The sequence below is a fragment of the Lasioglossum baleicum genome, chromosome 12, assembly GCF_051020765.1.
Source record: "Lasioglossum baleicum chromosome 12, iyLasBale1, whole genome shotgun sequence".
Taxonomy (NCBI): Eukaryota; Metazoa; Arthropoda; class Insecta; order Hymenoptera; family Halictidae; genus Lasioglossum; species Lasioglossum baleicum.
In genome coordinates this window covers 4,361,767-4,384,471 of record NC_134940.1, presented here as the reverse complement: position 1 = coordinate 4,384,471, position 22,705 = coordinate 4,361,767, and the positions used below count along the sequence as shown (strand labels likewise).

Below are 22,705 nucleotides of genomic sequence, written 5' to 3'. Positions count from 1 at the left end.
CGAGATTATAAATTCATATGAAATTTGAAATAATTTATCACATCGCGTCATTTGAAAATGAAAAACTTTTGAACGAAATGATCTTAGAATACGCGTGTTGTGTTCGGTGGCACAACTTCATTTGTTTGTAGCCTCGTTCCTTCGGATCTTATCGAAATGCGAGTTCTCAAAAGTTGTTCTGATCATCAAACTACGTCATCACGATATTCAACAGTAAAACAAAGGGTTTTGTTGTCGAATCTGGGTAATCACACAAATGGACCATACAGGCATCCTTATTCAGTGCGCGTAGTCAGGCTAGTTCAAGAAGTACCGTATATTAATAACTACGGCCTGAAAATGTTGATACAGAGCAAATACGTAAAGTAGTATAGTGTATTCAACGCAGACGTTACGAGATGTATACACATATAAATCTATATCAGATCTATGTATATCAGATATACCTAAATGTGAACATATAAATATTTCAATTAATTGTGTACGTATATGAGACAACCCTCTTCAAATCAAAACTCAATTCCTAAAATTATTTTTCCAATCGACTTCTTAATGTATATCCACATATTTAAAAAAAATGTGATTAGTTTTACGAAGTTCTCAAAGCCACCATTCATTTTTTATTGACGAACTTGTACTTTTTTACGATCGTATTTCGGCCGGTATTGAAACGCGTTCAGCAAGTATCGTAAAATATTCGTTTCCGTCTTGTATAAGAAAACAGTAAAAAGAGTAGTCAAGCGTAAGGGAATTTAGGTAGACGTCTTACGAAATATGCTCTATGTGATGTCTATCAGCTTCGATACACTCACGTAGGCGAGAAACTTGCCAATATTGCACCGCTTCAGAAGTTTTGGTTCCTCGGGGAAATTTTGATATGCCTTCTTTTAGAAAGTATGTTGGTCAAATGGAAGAACAACGTCTTGTTCAAATACTGAAGAAAATAATTTACAGCAACTTATTATTCATATATTATTTCACATTCTCAGTGTGTCCAAAAAGTGTCACAGTGTCAGAGTGTCCAAAAAGTATCAGTGTGCAAAAAATATGAATGTGTCCAAAAAATATGAAGGTGTTCAAAAAAATATCAAAGCGTCCAAAAACTAAAACTTTGCTCTTAATTTTGATTTAAAGTTCTCGAGGATGTATCGATCACATTCTACGTTGTCATATTGCAATTTAACATGATATAACATGCATATTATTATATGAAAACAAATATGTACCGTTCAAATGAGACTAATGTATTGGTATAGCTGTGCTATTTTCGTTGTAGAACAGAATTCAAACGGACATGTTGTCATACTACATTTTTGTTCCATCTGACCTACTTCGCCAGCTTTTAAAATATTTCAACGTGAATCCGTCGAAGATGCTGAGCATTTACAGCATCCTTTTACGACTCGACAGGCCGAAAACATTGCTTGGGCACGTGATCTTGAATCTTAAATACGGAATCGGTCACGCTGCATCTCCTTTCTTCCGCTTTAAGTTCGCCTAATATACGTTCGGTCATGACTCTTCTTTATTTCTCCCAGTGAAAGAAATCGCGAAGCAAGGAATTTTTAATCAGCTCTTGAGATCGAAACTGATGCAATGTGTTAAAATCAAACCGAAATTGTGACGAATGTAGTGCACGTTTAATTTAGCGATTATAATAAGTAAAAAAAAAAATAGTCATTGTAGGTTAAAAATTAATTTAATAGAAAAATTCTTATAAAAGTTTAACCCTGGTACCCGGGTACCCAAGTAGTGCATTTCTTTCAACAAATTATTCATGTTCCTCTAAAAATATTACAAAATTTCTCTGAATGTCCACTCTTTGCTCACTAATATGTCAATTTATAGTCTTAAAATGAGAATTTCTGCAAATATGATAAATACAAAAGGTTTTAAATAATCTACTATACATTTTGGTTGACTACATAAGGATTAAGTAATTGTAACCCCCATTCTATCATCTCCTTCTACGATGCTATTCCCCACGCTTCCGCGTAATTCGGTACTGACAGAGAGAGGGAAATTTTTCCCCTCAATCCGTGCTCCCTCTCCCCACCTGACGACTCTCGTCACGTGACACAACGCACGGTAAAGGCAATATGAAATAGGTGATACAGTAAATTCTCTATAAACGCAAAAGACTAGGAGAGGTTCGTTCGCAAAGTTTGTTGACGGACGCTAGTTTATTTACCTTCAAAGACCGAGCCGAACGTAGAAAAAGACAGCGCGTGTAAAGAGATACCGCGCGCGGCCGACTCTCCGCGTCTCTTTCTTTCCCATATGCTGTCCTTCCTTGCGCCCGAAACTTTCATCGTCAATTAAACCGCTAAATACGTTTGAAATTATATCGTGTTTGGTCTTATCTTAATCAGAAAAATGCCACAAATATATTGGTGAAAGTATCATAAAAAAATAAGTAATAATAAAAATGATTTTATATTGGTATTACATAGTCGGGACGCACGGGCCTTTGAACTGTGCCGATGACTGCGACTCTCCGCGTCGCATTTTTGCGTTTACAGAGGATTTACTGTAGTGGGAGAACCGGTGCATCGGTAGTGGGAGTCGTGAAGCGACAATGGGGAAGAAGTGGCCCGGCTTGTTATAAGTGAAGCATAATGTGGTGGTTTAAAATGTAAAGCAAAAATGAGCGAGATATCAATATAGAATCTTTCATGCATCTAACGAGGGTTTTGGTATCTTACAATAGACTTGGAGAATTTTTAAATTGCATAAAGAGCCGCAGTGTACTGATAAGTATAGAAATTCAAATTTTTATACAGTCAAGTCGCAGTGAAAAGATACTTGCAAATCTCCCGTATCATAAATCCGACTGCGCGATTATACTCGTGAATTAATATAAAATATCATCCCAGTTTCTCGCAGACAGTAAAGATTAAACCCTTTTACACGGGGAATTCCGCAAAATCTTGTTAAAAGTTATGCGGCCCAATCAGGACTAGATTGTTCCATGTTATCGCCGGAAACATCGGACGCATAGAAAGTAGAATAATCAGAGTAAAATCCGGCGCACCAGGTGCATCCACCATGTCGACTATCGCGCACGCCGGTCCGACAGTCGACGAGTGGATGTCGTTGCACCATTAAAGTGACGGTGAGATGGATACGTGACATGTGACACGAAATGTTGATAAGAAGAAGGAAACGACTGGGACGCCAGGACGACGAATAGCAGGAAATCGAAGTGGAAAAGCCGGGCCATAACTTTTCCCAGCGTAGGGAGATAACTATCGACACAACAGAAACGGAAATTTCTTAGTTTCCCGCGATGATGGAACCAACTTTTATATGCCTCCTGCGTGGATCTCCCTCTGCCATTCACATTTCGATTATCCGAAATTCAGCAATTCTATTTCCATCGACTAAATAGCTCTGCAAGTCTGATACGTCTTTGACTTTACGTTCGAGCAAGCATTTTTACGGGCAACATGATATTACTGGACTGCGGACTTTATGCATTTATGATAAGAACGGGTAAGCACAATTTTAAACAGCGAAAGGATTAAGAGGATTTGAAAAACGTCAACGTGTTATTTTCAACTTACTTAGTTATTAAAAAAAGAAGGCCTATTTTACTTGGCTCTTATTCTTCACAATCGATACAGAAAATTTATATTTTGCCAATCTTCACGCGGAATATAAATTTTCTGTGTCAATCGCAACAAATCGATACAATATTAATAAGTTTGAAAGAATTGGCGTTACAATACTAAGCCAAAATCGCAGTAAAAATCTTTTTATCTTCTTTTGAAATGTTTAAACGAGCTTAACCTTCTATTATTATAAGCTGATAGAGATTTTTCAGCAAAATCAAACAGTTTCACGAGTCATAAATCTTTCATCATAAAATATATTCAGTGAATAACAATCGTGAGACAAATAGTACAATCGTTGGCACAGTTGCTGACAGTCATATGTGGAACTCTGTTATGAAAACTTAGAACGTTGCTTTGAAGTATAAATAAGAAGCAATCAAGAACATTCTTTTCAATACCAGGAATTCTTAATATTCGCCGTTTAAATCAAAAGTCCCAATAACTACTGCACTGCCAGCGATAGTAACAGTTTACCCTATTTCGAAATCGCATCGGATTTCTAGAAATGCGATAGAAAGATGTTAAAATTGATTTGAAAATTCATCGATTACTCACCTTATTGAGACGAGTATCATGGCGAATATCAGGTACTTTCCAAGCAGCGGCACGACCAGCGACGTAGGTGGAATGATCTCGACGACCAGTAGGAAGAACACGTGAAGACTGATGAGGATCGAGATAGAGAGCGTGACCTGCAATCGAAAATTGTTTGTCTGAGAGGCTTGAACTTAAACTGCGTGAAATTAAACTTAATGGTTCGGTCTCGGCCAGAATAGGTCCCACTGTACCCTTTCCCTTCTACGAAGTTATACAGTAAATCTTCTGTAGTCGCAAAAGCCTCGGGGAGATTCGTTTGCAAAGTTTGTTGACGGACGCTATTTTATTTACCTTCAAAAACCGAGCTGAACGCAGAGAAAAAGACAGCGCGTGTAAAGAGAGACCGCGCGCGGCCGACTCTCCGCGTCTCTTTCTTTCCCATACGCTGTCCTTTCCTTGCGCCCGAAACTTTCATCGTCAATTAAACCACTAAATACATTTGAAATCATATAGTGTTTGGTCCTGTTTTAATCAGAAAAATGCCACAAACATATTGATGAAAGTTTGATAAAAAAAAAATAAGTAATAAAAAAAAAAAATGGAATATTGGTGTTACATTGTGAGAACGCACGATTCAAGTAAATTCCCTTCATCTGACGATAGCGGGCACTACTTCGAGACCTGCGTGAGTCAAAACAAAATATAAGCTTGATTTCACCCCATAATAATTTTGATATATCAAAAACAACATATAATAATACTCTTAGAATTTATCTAATATTTTACTTTCTCATGTTTCATCTAGTGAATTTCTTCATCAATACATAAATATCCGCAGCGCCGTTTATAAACAATTTTTAAAATTGTAGTCAACTTGTCCAGCAGTTAACTTTTTTTTTACTTACATTGCTTTTGCATTGAACAAGCCAAATGTTTTCAATAATTCCTGGTACACAGAGTTCAGATAATAAAATCGAAGTGTCGGTGCTAACAGTGACATACATATCGAAGTCGAGTCGCTAAAAATGATAAGACCTTGATTAGGTCACGTATCTCCGAGTTAAGGTTGAGCCTAGATTTGATTAAAGTTAAGTTTCGATTATACGAAGGTAGTACACGTTTGGTTAGATTCCGGTTAGGTTTATTTGGGTCAAGTATCATGCTGTGGCGTTGGTTCGCGAATATTGCTTGCCTGGATCACAACAGAAAATTCGTTAAGATACCAAACCCTTTTACGAGAGTTTCTAATACAAGTCACGGAAATGTAAAAAAGCTCATGGAAGACTTTCAGGAATAAGATATAGAATAACGAGGTGACACGCCGGCGGTTCCTAATGAAATTTCCTGGGGAAATGGTTCGTACAATAATGTGTAAACATTTGTTGTAAATTTTCGCATAAAGGCGCCCATTATCCAATTTCGATGGTTTTTTAATATGGTGTCTAGATCATCGCTCTCAGTAATTGTATGAAGGTTCTACTCGATAGTCATTGAGTATGTAAAAATTATTAACGAATGCGATTCTTTAAAACAGTTTATTTAAACTAGATCATACTTTCTGTTATTTTCATCAGACTCAAATGACTTTTCAAAACTAAATTCAGGTAACTAAGAACAACTACAACAAGAAAGTCGGTCATTTTTTCCCTGTATATGCAACCGTCACTCGGGCATATTCGAAGCTCCAAAATTTCCATACACATAGCATAACATAACGCAACATAACATAGCACAGCTTCGCTTCGCTGGATACTGTACAAATTTTATAGCATAGCTTAGCTCAGCTTTCCGGTGGATCCCCGGCTTAAGACGCATTTGTAGCGTTGCGGCTGGATTCTGTTTGTGAAAGAACAACACAAAAATGGCTCGAACGATTTAACAGGGCCCGTGAAACGCAATCAGACATAAGAAATTGCCTGTATACATGCATTCAAATCCAGACGATAAGTGTTTAGATGCTGTTGCAAAGTCCTATTTTTTCGTTTACCAGGCGTAGTTTGCATTATTCGGCAGCGTAATTTCCATTATTCGGAAGCGCATACAACTGCGCATGTAGCTATTTCATAAAGCTGTGACTGTGAATAATGTAAATTACGCCTCAGAACCGTGAAAATAGGACTTTCGAGGGCGATCGTGGCCTAGATTGATCTTCTATCTAGCGCTAATTTGACTACCGGAAAGTTTGTATTATCGAGAAATGAGAACGCGCATCCCGCATCTTTTGGTAAATCTCTAGGACTAATTTAGGACTAAAGTTTCCAATAAATGTGTAAGGCTGAAGTTTATTATTTCAAATTTATTTATAACTGTTATAAAATCGTAATACAAAATGTTATTAGAATTAAAATCTTTAAACTCAATTCTTTGATCCTACTTCTTCGATAGAAGACTATTGATTAAACATTTCCTATTTTGTTAAAGACAAAATAATAACGTTCAAAATATTTTAAACATAACAACAACTTCACATTGGTGAGTGTCGCCACAGTCGCCACAATCTTTGCAATTCTGGAGACGAGCCTTAACGCGAAGTTTTAGAAAAAATACGGAATTAATTAATTTGATTTCTATACGTAGCATTATTTTTATTACCACGCTTATATTAGCTTGCCGTGTCGTTGTTGTTGTATGCGTCAAATCTTGTAATCGAATTTTAAACCACTTCCCGATAAGCTAGAGACTTGAAACTTTAAACATAGCTCAGAACTGCGTGACAATGCAATATTAAAAAACAAATTTTTAAAAAAAACTATGCGTTTAGGAGATATAAACTATTAAAAATTTAACCATTACACTTCCCCGCGCGACGCTCGGTGGTACGTCATCGCGGCCAACTATCCCCACTCCGCGCGCAAGCGTTTACCTACTCCACTACGTGTTCCCACTCCGACTCATCCCCACTCCACTGGCCCACTTCGCATCGAAGGAGCTCAGTTTACTTACTGAGTTGGTTAGGATCAGGTCGGGGTGGAGGGCGACAAGGACCGGCGATTCTACTACAAACCAATATGGCGGCGCCCTTACCTGTCAAAAACACTGCAATAGCTCCTGAACTAATGATCCTACAGAATGGAAACTTCGATTTGCAGTCGCCATCACACAATATTTTTCCTTTTACAACAGATGGTTGAATTTACAGGTTGAAGTGGTAATTAAAATCGATTACAAGATATGTAGAGACTAAAAAGTAGAAAATAAAAAAATATATACAAAAACTTTTTAAAAACCACGCTTATATTAAAGTGCACTAAAGAGGAGAAAATAATTTTTTTTAGACGTTAGCGACAATAAATAAAAGCGTGGAGCGCCCACGAAGATTGCGTCAATATATTTTAGCGCTCCACGCTTTTATTTATTGTCGCTAATGTCTAAAAAAATTATTTTCTCCTTTTTAGTGCAATTTAATATAAGCGTGGTTTTTAAAAAGTTTTTTTATTACTCGTGTCATTCAAGACAGTGTTGTCGCGATACCGTGTGTTACCTACTCTGAGGTATCAGGATTGTATTCTGACCTGGTGCGATCGGTATTTCAGTTTACGACGGGCACAAGCAGTCGGCAATCTTGGTAATCCCTTTATCGAGGGCTGCTATAATCGATTGGTATTCAATATTATAATTCGACGACAGACCATTAAGTATATATATGGCTGACGTGTTAGTTAGGGCGAGGTTGCGCACGGATTAATTGTTGATTACATCAAGGTTAAGACGGGCTCAGCCGTGACTTTGATCTACACATTATATTGAAACTAAATAAAGCTTGGGCGTTGTCTAGGATACGTGTGAAAGCGGATACGCCGCCGGATATTGAATGTATATGGGCTTCTTGTTTTATGAATTGGTTCACACGACAGATACAAAAGGTTATTGTTCGACTAGATCTAGTTTAAGCCAGGTTATGAACAAATTCGAATTAAGATTTGATCTACATGGAAACGAATTCATATTTTCCTTCAGGAGTAGCAAAAATGATTTTCTACGAAAATATTTTATAGTTAATTTAGTATTTCAGCTACTATTCGAGAGGTAACTCAGAGTCACCACTAAAAATTGCTGTACTTCATTAAAAATATGTTCGTATCTAATCAATTACTAAACATTTAAGTATTGCACCAGGTATCATATCAATTTTATATTCATACAAATAAGAAAAATTGGTATCGATTGGAATTATTCCAAATGTTTAATTTTCGTGTTTTTTTTTTTACTATTCGTAACTTCGAATGATCTTGAGTAATTACTAGACTGCGGATCTTTGTGCATTTATGAAGAAATGAAGAAATTGGTATAGCGAAATACAAGACAAAAATTCAAGGATAAAATCTTAAAATTTAATGGTTAAAATCAATTTTCATGTTATTCCTGCTTCTCACAATCAATGCAAAACATTTTTATTTTGCATAAAGAACCACAGTCTAGTAATTACAGTCACTGAATTCCTAATGAAAAGGACTATCACGGTAGGTATTTAAAAAGGGGTGTAAAAGTTATTCTTTGGCGTGTCCTTGAATCACCTTGGTTAATTATAATCACTGAATTCCTAGTGAAGGGGACTATGATCGTAGATATTTAAGAAGGAATGGTCCTGATTAAAAAATTCAAATTATGCATCATTTAACTGTACCGTTAAGACATTTGTCGTATCTTTAAAAACAACAAGGATATTTGAGGCGCAAACGTTAGGTGTTATGTTGTACAGAATTGAGGACTGTAAATGGGAATTCTCCGAGTGCGTATTGGCTCGGAAACCGATATCACTCGAGCTCTAAAGCGGGTCCGCAACGTGTACGCAAATCGAACCCATAATCAATCTAAAAAGTTACTAGCACCGGTAAAGTTTCGGAGTGCGGCGAAGCGTTGAATTGTCTGACATTTCTAAACCAACAAGTTAAATGTCCCGACACTTCCCCATCGGGACCAACAACTCCGTGTCTCCATCCGTATTCTCAGGAGAACCTCGACTCACTAATTACTGTTCGAATAGCGATCGTGTAGACTAATCACAGTGATTAACTCTGGCTAGGAATGCGGCACGGAAAGGGATGACCGGGGGCCGCTGCTGCCACCGTGCCGATAGTTACCCTTAATAACCGATCAATTTACAAATGTTCGAATCATCCGGATTCCATCGATGCAGAAAACACGATTGCAATTCGTTCCATTACCGTTCCGATTCGAACGCAACTGAGGCCGTTTACATTCCATCGTTCGCGATACGATGACCCTGCTGGATCCAGCGATAACCTCTCCTACTTCAGATTATCATTCGGATTAATTTTCGATTCCGGCCGCGCATTACGGCGGACGGACAGGATTTCGTTGAATAATCGACGCAATTCGTCGCGGCCTCACAAGAATTCCATTACACTAACTAACCAGTTAATTAAAATTGAAACAACCAGACGAGATCGTAAGCTTAATCCGCGAGGCCGTTTTAATTGAAATTTTTTTTCCTCGCGAAAATCACCCTCAACTAGAGCATATTAAAATCGAGTTGCGCGCGTGTTTCTTCTCGTAATTAAACGTCAAGTTAGGTATGCGCAATTCCGTTAGCGAAATAATAACTAGACCGGGATTTTTGTGCAAAATACAAATTGTCCGCAGCGATCTTTCATAATCTTACACGGGACTGTAACACGCCAAGTTTTTAACGAAATTTGTACAGGATATAGTTTGTCGACACGGATTTCTTTTATCTGCAATGATCCATACATATAGGGGGTCAAAATAGCTCTCAAAGTTAAAATATCTCGGGAACTAGAGAGAGCCCGGACAATATTTCTTTTTAAATTATGTTTTCGATCAATAAATGTAGTCATATATAAAAAGATTTCAGAAAAAATTATTTGTTCGAACAATATGTATATAAAATTCAACTTTTTTAAGAATATTTCTTAGTAATTGTTTATTCATATTTATGTAAATTTATGTACTTTATCTATGGACCAAAATAGGGGATACGTGGTTTTGGAATTTTTTAGTTTTTTTTTCATTTAACAATAATTATTAAATATAGGACATTTAATAAAGCAAACTTCAATGAAATTTTCAGCATATGTATATAACCAACATAGATCTACAGAACACATATTCTAAATTTTCATTAAGGGCCCAAATGAAAAAGTTTTAAAACATGCCATTCTTATTTTTGCATGTAACCTTGATAAATTATAATTTTTGGAAAATCTTTTTGGCAGATCATTTCATAAACCAATGCTTCTAATTGATTATTAAAAAATCAGGACGTTTGATACAATTATAAAAAAGGTATTCTGTTTTAAAGGGCGTTCGAAAACTTTCGCGGCTCACTGTACACAACAAACTAATTAATTATTGACTATGCACGATTGCCTCGAACGTTCACGAAGAGAATCAGGTGACGCGACAACGTCGGTAATTGTTGACAGCCGCGGCCAGAAAGGCGAAATCCGTCATGGCATGTTTGTTTGCATTACGAGCGACGCCATAAAAAACGAAGGCGAGTAAGCGGCGAACATGCAATTTCGACGATCGCGGTGGCTGCGGGTCAATCACCGGACCGCGATATTGCTTATCGATTCTCCGAGATTGATTGACGTGCCTCCAAGGGCGAATTGCTGTGTTCATCCCCCCGTCTTTTCCTGTCAAACCTCAATGGTTTTCCTGCTGTCTTCCCACCCCATCCCGCACTCTATTTGTATCCCAATTCGTTTTATACTTTTTGTCATATACTCCACCGATACTTTTACCGCTGTTTATTATTTAGACCAGATTTTCTGCTGAAGAAGTGCGACGTACTTAGTATACTGTTGGTAACCTGAAATATATCGAACTGTCGAACAAACTGCAGATGTTATCTGGTTTGTAACACGGTAAACAATAGGAGCAGATGTTAACTAACATAAAAGCGATGATAATGTTTTAGCTTGCAAAAATGACGAGGCTCTATTTATTTAGATTTCGCGCAATTTTTATTACAATATGTGCCTTTTTTTGTGTGATAAAGAAATTTATCGAATCAATTTCCATGAAAGTAACTTCATCATTTCAATAATTGTAATAACTAGACTGCGGATCTTTATGCGTTTATGGCTTACAAAAATTTTCGAAAAATGCTGGAATATTAAATTAAACAGAATTTAGTATCTTTATCTTTATTTAGTATAATATTATTGGTATCTCGTTACATAATATTCAAGCGTTGATTGCTACCTTTAACCAAACTAACCGGTCCGAAGTTGGTCTCGTTAAACTTTGATTTCCACTACTGTGCATCAAAGATCGTAGTTTCTACGTATCAGGTTAGTCTATCTGAATTACCGTAGCTGTGATGCAATAGTGATTGCATAACATTGTGAGCTAATTAAGTCGTAGTTTGTATACTCTAATTTATCAATTCCAGAAGTATTAATATCCTAAATATGTAAAAGAATTGCAGCATTATTTCGGTTCAGTGCATAAAATTGTGAACTAATTAAGTCGTCGTTTGTACTGTAATTTATCAATTCCAGAAATATTAATATTCTAAATAAAAGAATCACAGCACTATAGATGATAGTTGGCAACATTAAAAGAAATTATGTAGTTAAAAAAACGTTTCATATACTATTCTGTATAACCAAGAATTATACATCTCGATCCAACAATTATGTGAACATTTAATCACGTAAAGTATTTCGAATATCAATGGATAATCAAGTTCATTAAATTTCTGGTATGAATCTGTCATTTTCTTAAAAATCAAAAAGTTTAAAGTTTTTAAGTTAAAGCTTAAAAGTTTTAATCACTGAAACCGTGAAATAAATCGTAGGGCGTGAGGGGTTAAAACAGTATTTCATTTGACCTGTAGAACAACGATCGTTTATGAATTTGAACTATTTTTTCCCGGAAATTTTACACAGCTCTGCCGAGCTGTGCGCAGTTCATCATCTTGGAGATGGGTAAAATTGTCAAAACTTTTGGTGTAGCGCGCGAAATGAATGTAACGGATAAACACGGTTACATGTTTCGGTGGGATATTGAGATTCTGGTAGGAAAAGCGCATCGACAATGGTACCGTGGTTCCTTTCTATTTATTCTGTCGCATATCAAGGGGCTCGCATAAAGAGGATCGCGCGCTCGAGGCGATCTTCGAGGACAAGGTAAAGTTAAGGAAACCACAAGGGATGAAATAAGGAGCTGGATGCTCGAGGAGTGCTGCGAGGGGGCGGAAGGCGAGATGGAGCTACGGCGTAAGAACCGATAGAAAAGCAAGACGTCGTAGAAATGAAAAATAGTTGGCGGCATCGAGGCAAAAGTAACCACTAGCTCGTAGCTACAGATAAGGGAAAATAACGAGGCCGACAGCCGCGCGGAAGAGAACTAATTCGGCGCATATTTCACACACGTCCGCTTTACGGACGCTAAGTATAGGTAAGCACGCCCGTTCCATGGGATAAAGGAATTAATTGCGTTGCCCCGGTTCCCATCTGTCTTTTTCTTTCCGCTCGGAACCTTTTCACCCCTTCTCGCTAATTCACTCTCAATAATTCGTGTTATAACTAGGTCTATAGCGGGTGTTCCCGAAATCAGAGAGCATGTCGATATATCGTATAGAGAGAGAGGATCGATTATCCAACGGTATGCTGATTGGAAATATTTTTACTTCACTTGCTAATTGCTTCAAACCCTTAAATTTTGTAAAACCCTTCTGTGCACGGATTGCGTCCGCGAGATCCATCAATTGAATTTGTACTTTTAATTAGAATCCTACCTTTTCAAGTCATTGAGTTGCCGGATCTATCTTGCATATTGCATACCATTGTTAATAACATTATTTTACAATTTTATTTAGACGTGTTCGTGGCTTGTGTTGAATACAGTTACAATGGTAATTTATTTAACATTTAATTCAAATTAATATAGTTAAAAGAAAGACGTACGAAACTAACGAAAAATTACTCGCTTAAATTTTGATTTTATCAAATGTATTATTTCCGAGGTGGTATGTACGTTAAAAGTGGGTGTAGGTTCTGTTCCATGCTAAACCTGGGTATGCTCTGTCTCTGTCATCCAAATTTGAGTTAAATTGAATAGTTTAGAACAATACGACGTGGAATGTTAATAATTATAGAAAGTCTTTTAATTAAGATAGATATTTCAATTACATTAGATGCTGCAAACTAAACGTTTCAGCACTTCCGTCAGCCACCGTATCTGTTACATTAGATTATTCGATATTAAATTTCGATACTAAATTTCGATATTAGATTAATAACAAACATCGTCGTGATCAATGTGATCAACGACCTCACGTATAATCTAATAGGGAAACTAATAATCAATTTTGGTTACTGTCAGTTCGTACCTTCAGTCTGGTAACTATTTAGACTGCGAATCCTTTATGCAAAATGAAAATTGTCCGTGTCGATTGCAAGAAATAGAAATCAAATAGAATGCTATTTCCTCCCTTAATAAATTTTGATAGATGAGAAATCCTATATCGACGTCTTCAATTTTCAAAATTTTCCTACAATTTTGAAATGCATAAAGAGATCCGCAGTATAATAATTAATATTTCAAAATCAGCTTACTTCTTTTCAAATTTTTTCACAGTACACGTATCGCAAAGAAAGTGTCAGAGTTCAGGTGAGAAATCAATCGGATTTACAATATTACAAATCACGATGAAACGAGAGGACTGCACGACAGACTAACCCAATAAAACTTACATTCCCACACGCGTTACACATTCGTGATGGAGCGGAAACACACAGTGTTCTCTGGTGAAACTTTCCTTACGATGATTAACGACTGCTATAAATTCAAAGTTTCTCCATTGGATTTATATCCGTCGGGGGTGGTTCACTACCCGAACAAGAACTGGAAGAACCGCGAGTCGTGAAACAAGTAATTACTAAGTGTAGAAAATTGTGGACGTGAATTTTTGTGTGCCCTCGCGAATGAAACACGGTGTTTTACTAGGTTCTACGGGGATTCGCATGTTTAGGGCCGATTCTAAAACTGTTGTACAATTATCGCGACCTCTGTTTGACTGTGGGGTCATTCCACGCGAAATCGGACACTTTTTGGAGTACAGTAGAACTTCGACTATCCGATTGTTCGGATAATACAACAATTACATAGTTTCAGTGCTGAGCTTAATCCTAATTGAAGTGTGCTTTGGTTTAACGCAAACTAATTCTTTCTGGAAAGTATTCAGACGACAAAGAATTCGAAGAGGCCAGGAAACATTTCTTCCCATCTCAAAAAATGTAGAAATTATTCAGGTGGGCTTGTCTTAGGTGACACACCCTGTATAATAACCTGTACAACCTTGTATAATAATTGGACTGCGGATTTTATGCATTTATAACGAAAATGACGAAAAAGGGACGAAAATGACGATTTAGGGACATCAGCGTATTAATTTCAGCTTGATAAGACAATTAAGAGAAGGAAGAAAGTTCGATTTGGCTCCTGTGTCTTGCAATCAGTCAATCTAATCAATGCAAACATTTTTTATTTCGCATAAAAATCCGCAGTATAATAATAATAATAATATACCTAGGGTTACCAGAAATGTTTTATCCAAATATAGAAGAAGTAGTGAAAACTGCGAGATAGGCTGAAAATATAGAAGTTCAAGTAGAAGAGGTACACAGCACATTTTAAACTTTTTTATTCAAACAAAGATTTTTGAAAATTCCTGTAGGTACGTAAAGATCAAGTTCAAATATAGAAGACTCATATCAAATATAGAAGAGCTGGCAACCATAAATACACCTTGTCTAATAATCACATTCGTTCTGTCACTATTTCAAATGTCGACACGTTCTCCATTGTCCAGCACAGAAACTGCCGACGCGAAATAAATTTCTCTCGCTCATTGATGCTCGGAACCGATGTTCATACAACTGAAATAATTACGGCTGTCGAAAGGTACGTAGCCGAGCGACTGGCAATCTCAAACAACCGGAACAATCTTGCCATCAGTAGTTCTAGTCACGTTTCAAAGTATTCTTCTCTATGGATCAACAATCTACGGAATCGGGGGTGGAGGAGTTTACGGACATTTACCATTTCCACGTCAGATGAAGGGATTGATAGTATTGCGGTGAATCTCGTCCGCTGGCGATTTTAATTAACGGCCGTTGCGGTTTAAAGGAGCAAGCCCCGCAACCGGTCATATCTCTCTGGACGTTTACGTCGATGGAAGATAGACAGGTGCGTTTACGGGCGGTGAGTTTTAATTAATGCGCCACTCTTTCACACAGCATTCCCCATTTGCCCGGAACGCTCTCTACTCAGAACTGTATATGCTGAGAAAACTACTTTTTGCTGTCGCATTACAAACGGATACATCTAGGCTCTCAAGGGGGTAATCCCATTCGGAGTCGTTGACGCTGCACGAGTTATATGATCAAACAATTTTTAGATTATGGAGCAAGGGTTCTGAAACGTTGCATGTATAGCGGTGTATCAGGTTGTTGCATATGCAATGTCCGATTTTTAGCAGTAACGCTAAATTAAATATAACTTCTTGTTTATTTATTTAGTTCATATAAAAGATATATTAAAGGGGCCTATTCAAGATCAAGCATGTTGCGCAACAATTATTGTGCAGCATGATGTTACGCAAATCCATATTGTATACTAAAATATATGAATCAAATTCATTTCTAAAAATCTAGATATCTAAAAATTCGAATTACATTTCACATGAAATTCAATATTTATAATCTTTATCCACCAAAAATGATTTTATTTAATTAGCTCATTCATATTCGAGAATAATATAAAATTACATTTTAAATTTAATTACCCCTGAAACAAAAGGTGCAGACATAAATTCTGCTTCTTAAAATTTAACTAAATTTCTTCTACAATACTCTACTTTATATAAAAGAATTAATTTATTTATAAATAATTACTACAATAAAATCATTTATTAAATAACTTTTTTTATTAATTTTATTAATAAAATTTTTTATTAATATATATATTGTATACTTTTAAACTGAGAATATTTATGCAATTCTCCAATTTTGGGGATTCAATTGTGCAAATAGAAACTTGCAGATTAATTGTAAATCGTACGAGACCAAAAATGAAATTAGAATAAACTTTGAAATAATATCTCGAAGTGTCTTCATATTTTAATGTAAAATTGCGTTCGTAATAAAGACGTCTCTCTCACTTACCTTTTCTCCACTATCACTGGGCAGATAGAACGTCAGGACCGTAAGAAAGGAAATTCCCATACACGGAATAATAATGTTCACAGTGTAAAAAAGCGTTTTTCTCCTCATCGTTATATTAAAGGTGATATCCAGGTACGGCTCGTCGCAGCAGGTGTAAAATTTTTCGTTTCTGAAACAGAAGCAAGTGAATGTTTAATGAAAGCGTCGAGTGTCATTCTTGATAGAACGAAGATAGATAACGTCCATTTCTCTCGACGCAAATACGAAAAAGAAAAATTGTTTTGTATATATGTTCTCCACAATTTTTGTCCGAATTCGACCAACGAATTTCACTATCTAGCTATGGCTATAGAAATTGCTCACCCCAAAGCATTTTGCTTTCGAATGATTGATTCTCCTGAAACCACACACTGTTACAACTTCGTGTGTTTCACAGTGCTATCTTTATTGTTCTATAGACTCAACAATATTTTGACAATTATGCCTTTGAATGATACGTGAATGCCATCCACAATAATCTACAAAACATGTTAGTACATTCATCAAACTGCATCGGAGTAATCTAACTCGGAATAAACCATGATTTTAGCTGTTCAGTGTGCTGTGACCTATTAATCTATAACGATCGAGATGATACAAGAGATTACGCTAACTCGCAATAAAGTACAATGAGCAATGAAAACAATCGCATATTGTACAATTTCTCCATTCTCTGCGGTGCAATTATCTTTATTAATAGTAAACCTACCACTGACGGTCAAATAACCGGTCCTAGATTTCTAATTTTAAAATTATTGTAACGATGACGTTGCTTACATGGAAATTGATTCGATAAATTTATTTATCCAAGCACGTATTGCAACACAAACATTGCACAAAATCTAAATAAACAGAGCCTTGTCATTTTTATCAGATGAAACACACTTTAATCGCTTTCAGTGCTCGGTAGGTTTAGTGTTAATAGTAAAAGAATTTTCTTGGCTGTTTCGCACCATAACGCTGTTAGGTCTAGTTAACTGTAATATATATTTTCTTTATATGATTTGCAATATTAATATAAGGGTTATTTAATTTGTGTGTGTGTATAATTGATAACGTTAGTAAAACAGTTTATTTAGATTCCAAAGTGATCTTGATTTTTTTAAATGGAAAGCAATAAATTTTTATTCGTGATACAAAAAGTAGGTTTTTCCATTTAAAGAGATCAATGTGACCTTGAAATATCTGACACACCTTCGCGCATATAAAAAGTGGTTACATCACAATATTTCCCCTATACCTATATTTTTCCCCTATACATGATTGTGTTAATATGTATATCATCTTTACAACATTTTATCGTACATCATTTATCTTTCGTACATCATGTTTTCATATTATTACAAGTAATGGAAATATTCAAGGTGGACAAAGAGTTATTGTCCCATCCTGTATAGTGTCGAAACATTTTCGTTACTCACTGACTGTACATCCGTAACAGAAACCCGAACAGGAAAGAGAAATTGTCAAGTAAAGAATGAGAGTATCATCTTCGTTTATCTTCGTGACGAAACGTTAGAGCGGTAAAGTGACATCGGAATTCACCCATTGTCCTTTTTCAAAGAAGGACAGTCTTCAGGGGCATTTCTGTCAAATGACGCGAAAGCTGTCTATAACAGATTAAATTGCTCGACTATCGATCCTGGGAAATTTCTTTTGGTATTCTAATGGCCGAACCGTCGAGAAGAATCATTGCTTTCACATGAAAAATTAAATGTATTTTGTCGTGTAACTTATTCACACATAGAGAGACTGCGGATATTTCTGAGGTTGTTAGGAAGAACGCCGCATGTCACATAATTTCATTTCTGAGATATTGCCGTTTAATAAATTTTGGTCACTAACGCTTTGCCATAGGATATCGGTTTAATTGCATTATGTTTTTAAGCCTTTCGAATTTATTTTCATGACTTTTTTTCTGATAAAGACGTAAATCCTATACTATAAATCTCAATTAATACATAAAGTGGAATTTTTTCAAATTGTCATTCTTTAACCAATAAATTAGGAATGGAGGTAGCACATCGACCCCATGTATTAGATGCTTGCACAAGTTTTTCTAATTCTAGAAAAGAATGGTGACTATACATATAATTGATTAATATAATTAATTATTAATCGATAATTGATTAATATAATATTAATATAATATAATTTATATGATATTAATATGATATTAATACAATAATCAATTAATGATTAATTATTAATTGATTAATAATTAATAATAATTATTAGATTAGATTAATAATAATTATTAATTGATTAATAATTAATTATCAATCAATTTAATTATTTTCAAAGTTTTTCGCGAATATCTTGCAAACTAAAGCCGACCGCCAAAAACTTGAAAGGGAAATGTTGTTCAGAATGGTGACCTCGACAGCATAATTCAAGGTCATTGAAATCGAAGAAGGGATAGCACATCGACAAGTTTATCCTGGGAATCTTAAATTATACATAGATTTCATGAACTAATTGTCAGTAGAAAAATGTAAGAATGGTACTCACCGTACAGCAGGCACTTCTAAAATGTCCCATTCTACAGACATGTAGAACTCGGAGAGGTCAACACCGACATCCACCACGTTACTTCCGGATTTCTCATCCATATGCCTGAGGTCGACCTACGCGAAACATAAAAACCTTTCGAATTAGAGTCGTTCTACAGTAATATTGTTTCTAAATCAGTAATTCTCATGCCCACTTAATTTACTTTTGAAAGACAAACGTGCAGCCTCGATTGGAATACACAGATTACTTGGTACATTGAACAAAATAATATGTTATTTACTTCTTTCAATGATTACGATAATTAACGATTCTAATTCTATAGAAAATTCCATTTGTAAGTTGATAGTTTTAGGTTAACCCGGAGGAACATTGGTACACAAATTATACTCGGGCAAATCCTTTTTCAGCCATTATACTTTCGTTTACTAATTAACATGGAAGAACGATGAACGTGTAATAACGACTAATGCAGGAGCTGGATTTATAGAAGTATATCACATGCAAAATTAAGATGATATAATTTTTTAAATCGCGTACAATAAACAAGTATTACTCGACTTGGAAGAATGAATAAATTTTACAAATGTTAAGGAAATTATTGAATGTGGCAAAGTTGTTCCATTATCCAACAAAATGTTTAACTTTTTCTCCATATAAGAATAATTTCGTGAGTATAACTTGACTTGGAAGAATGAATAAATTTTACAAATGTTATTGAAATTATTGAATGGCAAAGTTGGTCCATTATCCAACAAAACGTTTAACTTTTTCTCCATATAAGAATAATTTTTTAAATTGAGTACAATCACGAGTATAACTTGACTTTGAAAAATGATAAAATTTTACAATTGTTAATGAAACTATTGAATGACAAAGTTGTTCCATTATCCAACAAAATGTTTAACCTTTTCTCCATATAAGAATAATTTTTTTAATTGAGTAAAATAAATAAGTATAACTTGACTTGGAAGAATGAATAAATTTTACAAATATTAATGAAATTATTGAACGGCAAAGTTGTTCCATCATTTGACAATATTGTTAGCTTTTTCTCTGCTTGACAATAATTAATTTATAAATGTTCTTCGCTAAACAAATGCACGAAGAACTACTGGATTTTGTAAAATGCCGGCTGCACGTTTCTCATAACGGGCTAAGTACGAACAATAAATTCCGAAACGTAAAGTTTATAGTGCATGTCTCGTGATGCACTTAGTGTTCGCAACAAGCGCAACGGGAGCAAAAAACACTAAAAAATATAGTCCGGATGAAAATGAAGAAAGAAACGAGTCCTCTCTTCTTTCCCACGGAAGTAAGTATCTAGAGTCAACTATCAGCGATAAAAATATCCTCGTCAAACTAGATGCCTTTCGCTTTCAACTATTTGTGCAGCATGACGAACAAACAAATTCGACACTGAAAAAAATCAAACTAATCGCTAAGCAGATATCCTAATGAATCGGAGAAGTCTCGCCAAGTAAATTCAATTTGCGTCAACGTGCTCCCGATGTTGGTTTTCTTGCTTTTTCATTTACTGTACTTTTTTTTTTTGTTCAACAAATACAACTGACTCTCTCGATTGTACGGACACACTCACGAAAACCAAGGATTCTCGATGATGATTCAATGAATAATAATTTACCATGGTTTCTCAGCGTTCGATTTAATCTGTTTAGCGCGAGCTTTTTCTAAGCGATTTCAAGCGAATGCTTCGAAGGTAAGCGGTAACTTGGATGCGCAATACCGTGCAAAATAATTGCAATAATCTTTTTTTTTTATATCATCTCTCGTGAAAACCTGCTCTCCATTCTTTCCCTGTGGAAAGTAGATTATCATCTCTACCTAACAGAGATCAATCAACAATCGAGAAAATGATTTTACCAATAAAAATAGTAGGGGAAATATAAATTAATTAAAATACACACAATTCACGGTTCGGTTATGAATAACTTGATAAAATAATTCGAGGAAAGAAAATAATATTTGCAAGTCGATCGACTAATTATTGTGTAATATTAATTTACGATTGAGTTCCATAATATAATCTTTTAATATGTTATGACGTGATGAATATTATATATTTCTTATTGAACTAGCAACTACAACTGCTACTAAAGGATAATACCAAATTCATATAATACGAAGCATTAATACTCTATTTTATGAACACATCAATCATTGTCTCTCGTTAGGAACAATGAAAATCGTTTTTAAGAGGATTTTATTCGAACACGTTGGCTGTGCATTTAAAGTCCGCAGCCATTGCTCATTTTTATAATGATCTTAAATGTCCGTGCACGCGTTATACCAGTGAAAAAATTAACTCTGGAGGTAGAATGGAACTAAGAACAATTTTGATAGAAATATCATTGTACGAATCTCCTCAGAATAATTTTTCGAGAATTAGCATTGCTTCAAATGATAAAATGTATGTATAGAAATAATTATGCAAGGAACAACGGTTATCGCTAACAATATACAACAATAACTAAATACCTGACCCAAAATTCAATACACATTAACTTAATTAAATTCTAATTTCGATTCCGTGCATATTAAATGATTATGAAGTTTCACATTGCTGCGACCTACATAACACAATAACGATCTGATCCAATTTAAACAGTATGCATGTGTAATCGAAATTGTTTTGGCATTAAAAATTTGAGAGACACTAAAAAAAAAAGAAAGAATTTAATGTTATCACCATTTTAAACATGTAATCTTTTAATATTCAACAACGAATTGTCAAATTTGAGTTGGTCAATTTCGAAAATTTATTCCTCGAGAGACTAACGTGAGCGTGCCGATTCGTTTCGCAAATAAAGTTCAATGCTGCGCATTAAAAACCTCTAGAGACTCGTGTAACAATGAAAAACCAAGTATTAAATCCTTCTTTAACAATCTTTTGCACGGTATTGGTATTCGCTAACTGTTTAATCTCTTCAACGTTGCACATTCAGAAACAATATTTGTATGCACGTGAACAGTGCACACAAGCAAAACTTCCATACATACAAAAGTATCGACAGAGAATAATTCTGAAGCAACGATAATACACAAGAACGTCGCACAACTAGCGCAAATATACAATTAGAATTTCTGATGCAACTGCTGAGCTATCGGCGTTCAATAATTAAATACACGCGATGACGCGCTGTGGTTTACTCCGGACGTTACAAATAAATATATGTGTGGTGTGTAGTCGTCATGTATACTGTGTGTATGTGGCGTGTGGTATAAGCGATATTTGTGTCCCACCCTCAATTAGTTCTCAAAAGTATAATATCTGCTGGTTTGCATCCTGTCGAGTTGACAAGTCAACATGTAGATTATAATCTCAAAAATCGCTAACTTAAAATCTCCGCCATTTCAGTTGTTTTTCGTGTAAATATGGAAGATTTACACGCTTCCACATAAATAGAAATAATCGTTAGTGTTTACTTACTTATACATAACGTCTTAGTACGACAGTAATGGTGTTTTAGAGTTTTTTAAATTGAAATATCTCCTGAACTACTAACTCTTCGACATGTACATAGGTTAGTACCTTTTTTTATAACGAATGTCCAGCTGCATCGATTGATGTATTCAAAAATACCTCATTCAAGCCTATGCTGAAAAATTTTTTGCTACGAGTAACAATAACGAGAAAATCAAGATGTCAAAATCAGGTGTGACACCCTGTATATTCTTATTATCAAACAATATTTGTTGCTAAAGTCTATTACGAATATGTATGTAATATGTATTCTAATAGTAGCAAAATAAACAATTTAGTTTTATTCAATTTTCTTAGATAAATAAAAGAAAAACTATGGGATCATATAGATAGAC

General features: G+C 35.3%; 1 protein-coding gene across 8 annotated transcripts in view; it reads right to left on the bottom strand.

The window, feature by feature from the left end:
• Positions 1–22,705, bottom strand: part of Nachralpha4 (nicotinic acetylcholine receptor alpha4) — a 237,813-nt gene that overhangs the window by 40,541 nt on the left and 174,567 nt on the right. For all 8 annotated transcript variants that reach the window (XM_076435323.1, XM_076435325.1, XM_076435330.1 and 5 more), the window contains 3 exons: positions 18,866–18,981; positions 16,316–16,484; positions 4,173–4,309 (listed from right to left, as the gene is read on the bottom strand). In XM_076435323.1, the coding sequence (XP_076291438.1) occupies positions 4,173–4,309; positions 16,316–16,484; positions 18,866–18,981 (422 nt within the window). The remainder of the gene's footprint in view (positions 1–4,172; positions 4,310–16,315; positions 16,485–18,865; positions 18,982–22,705) is intronic.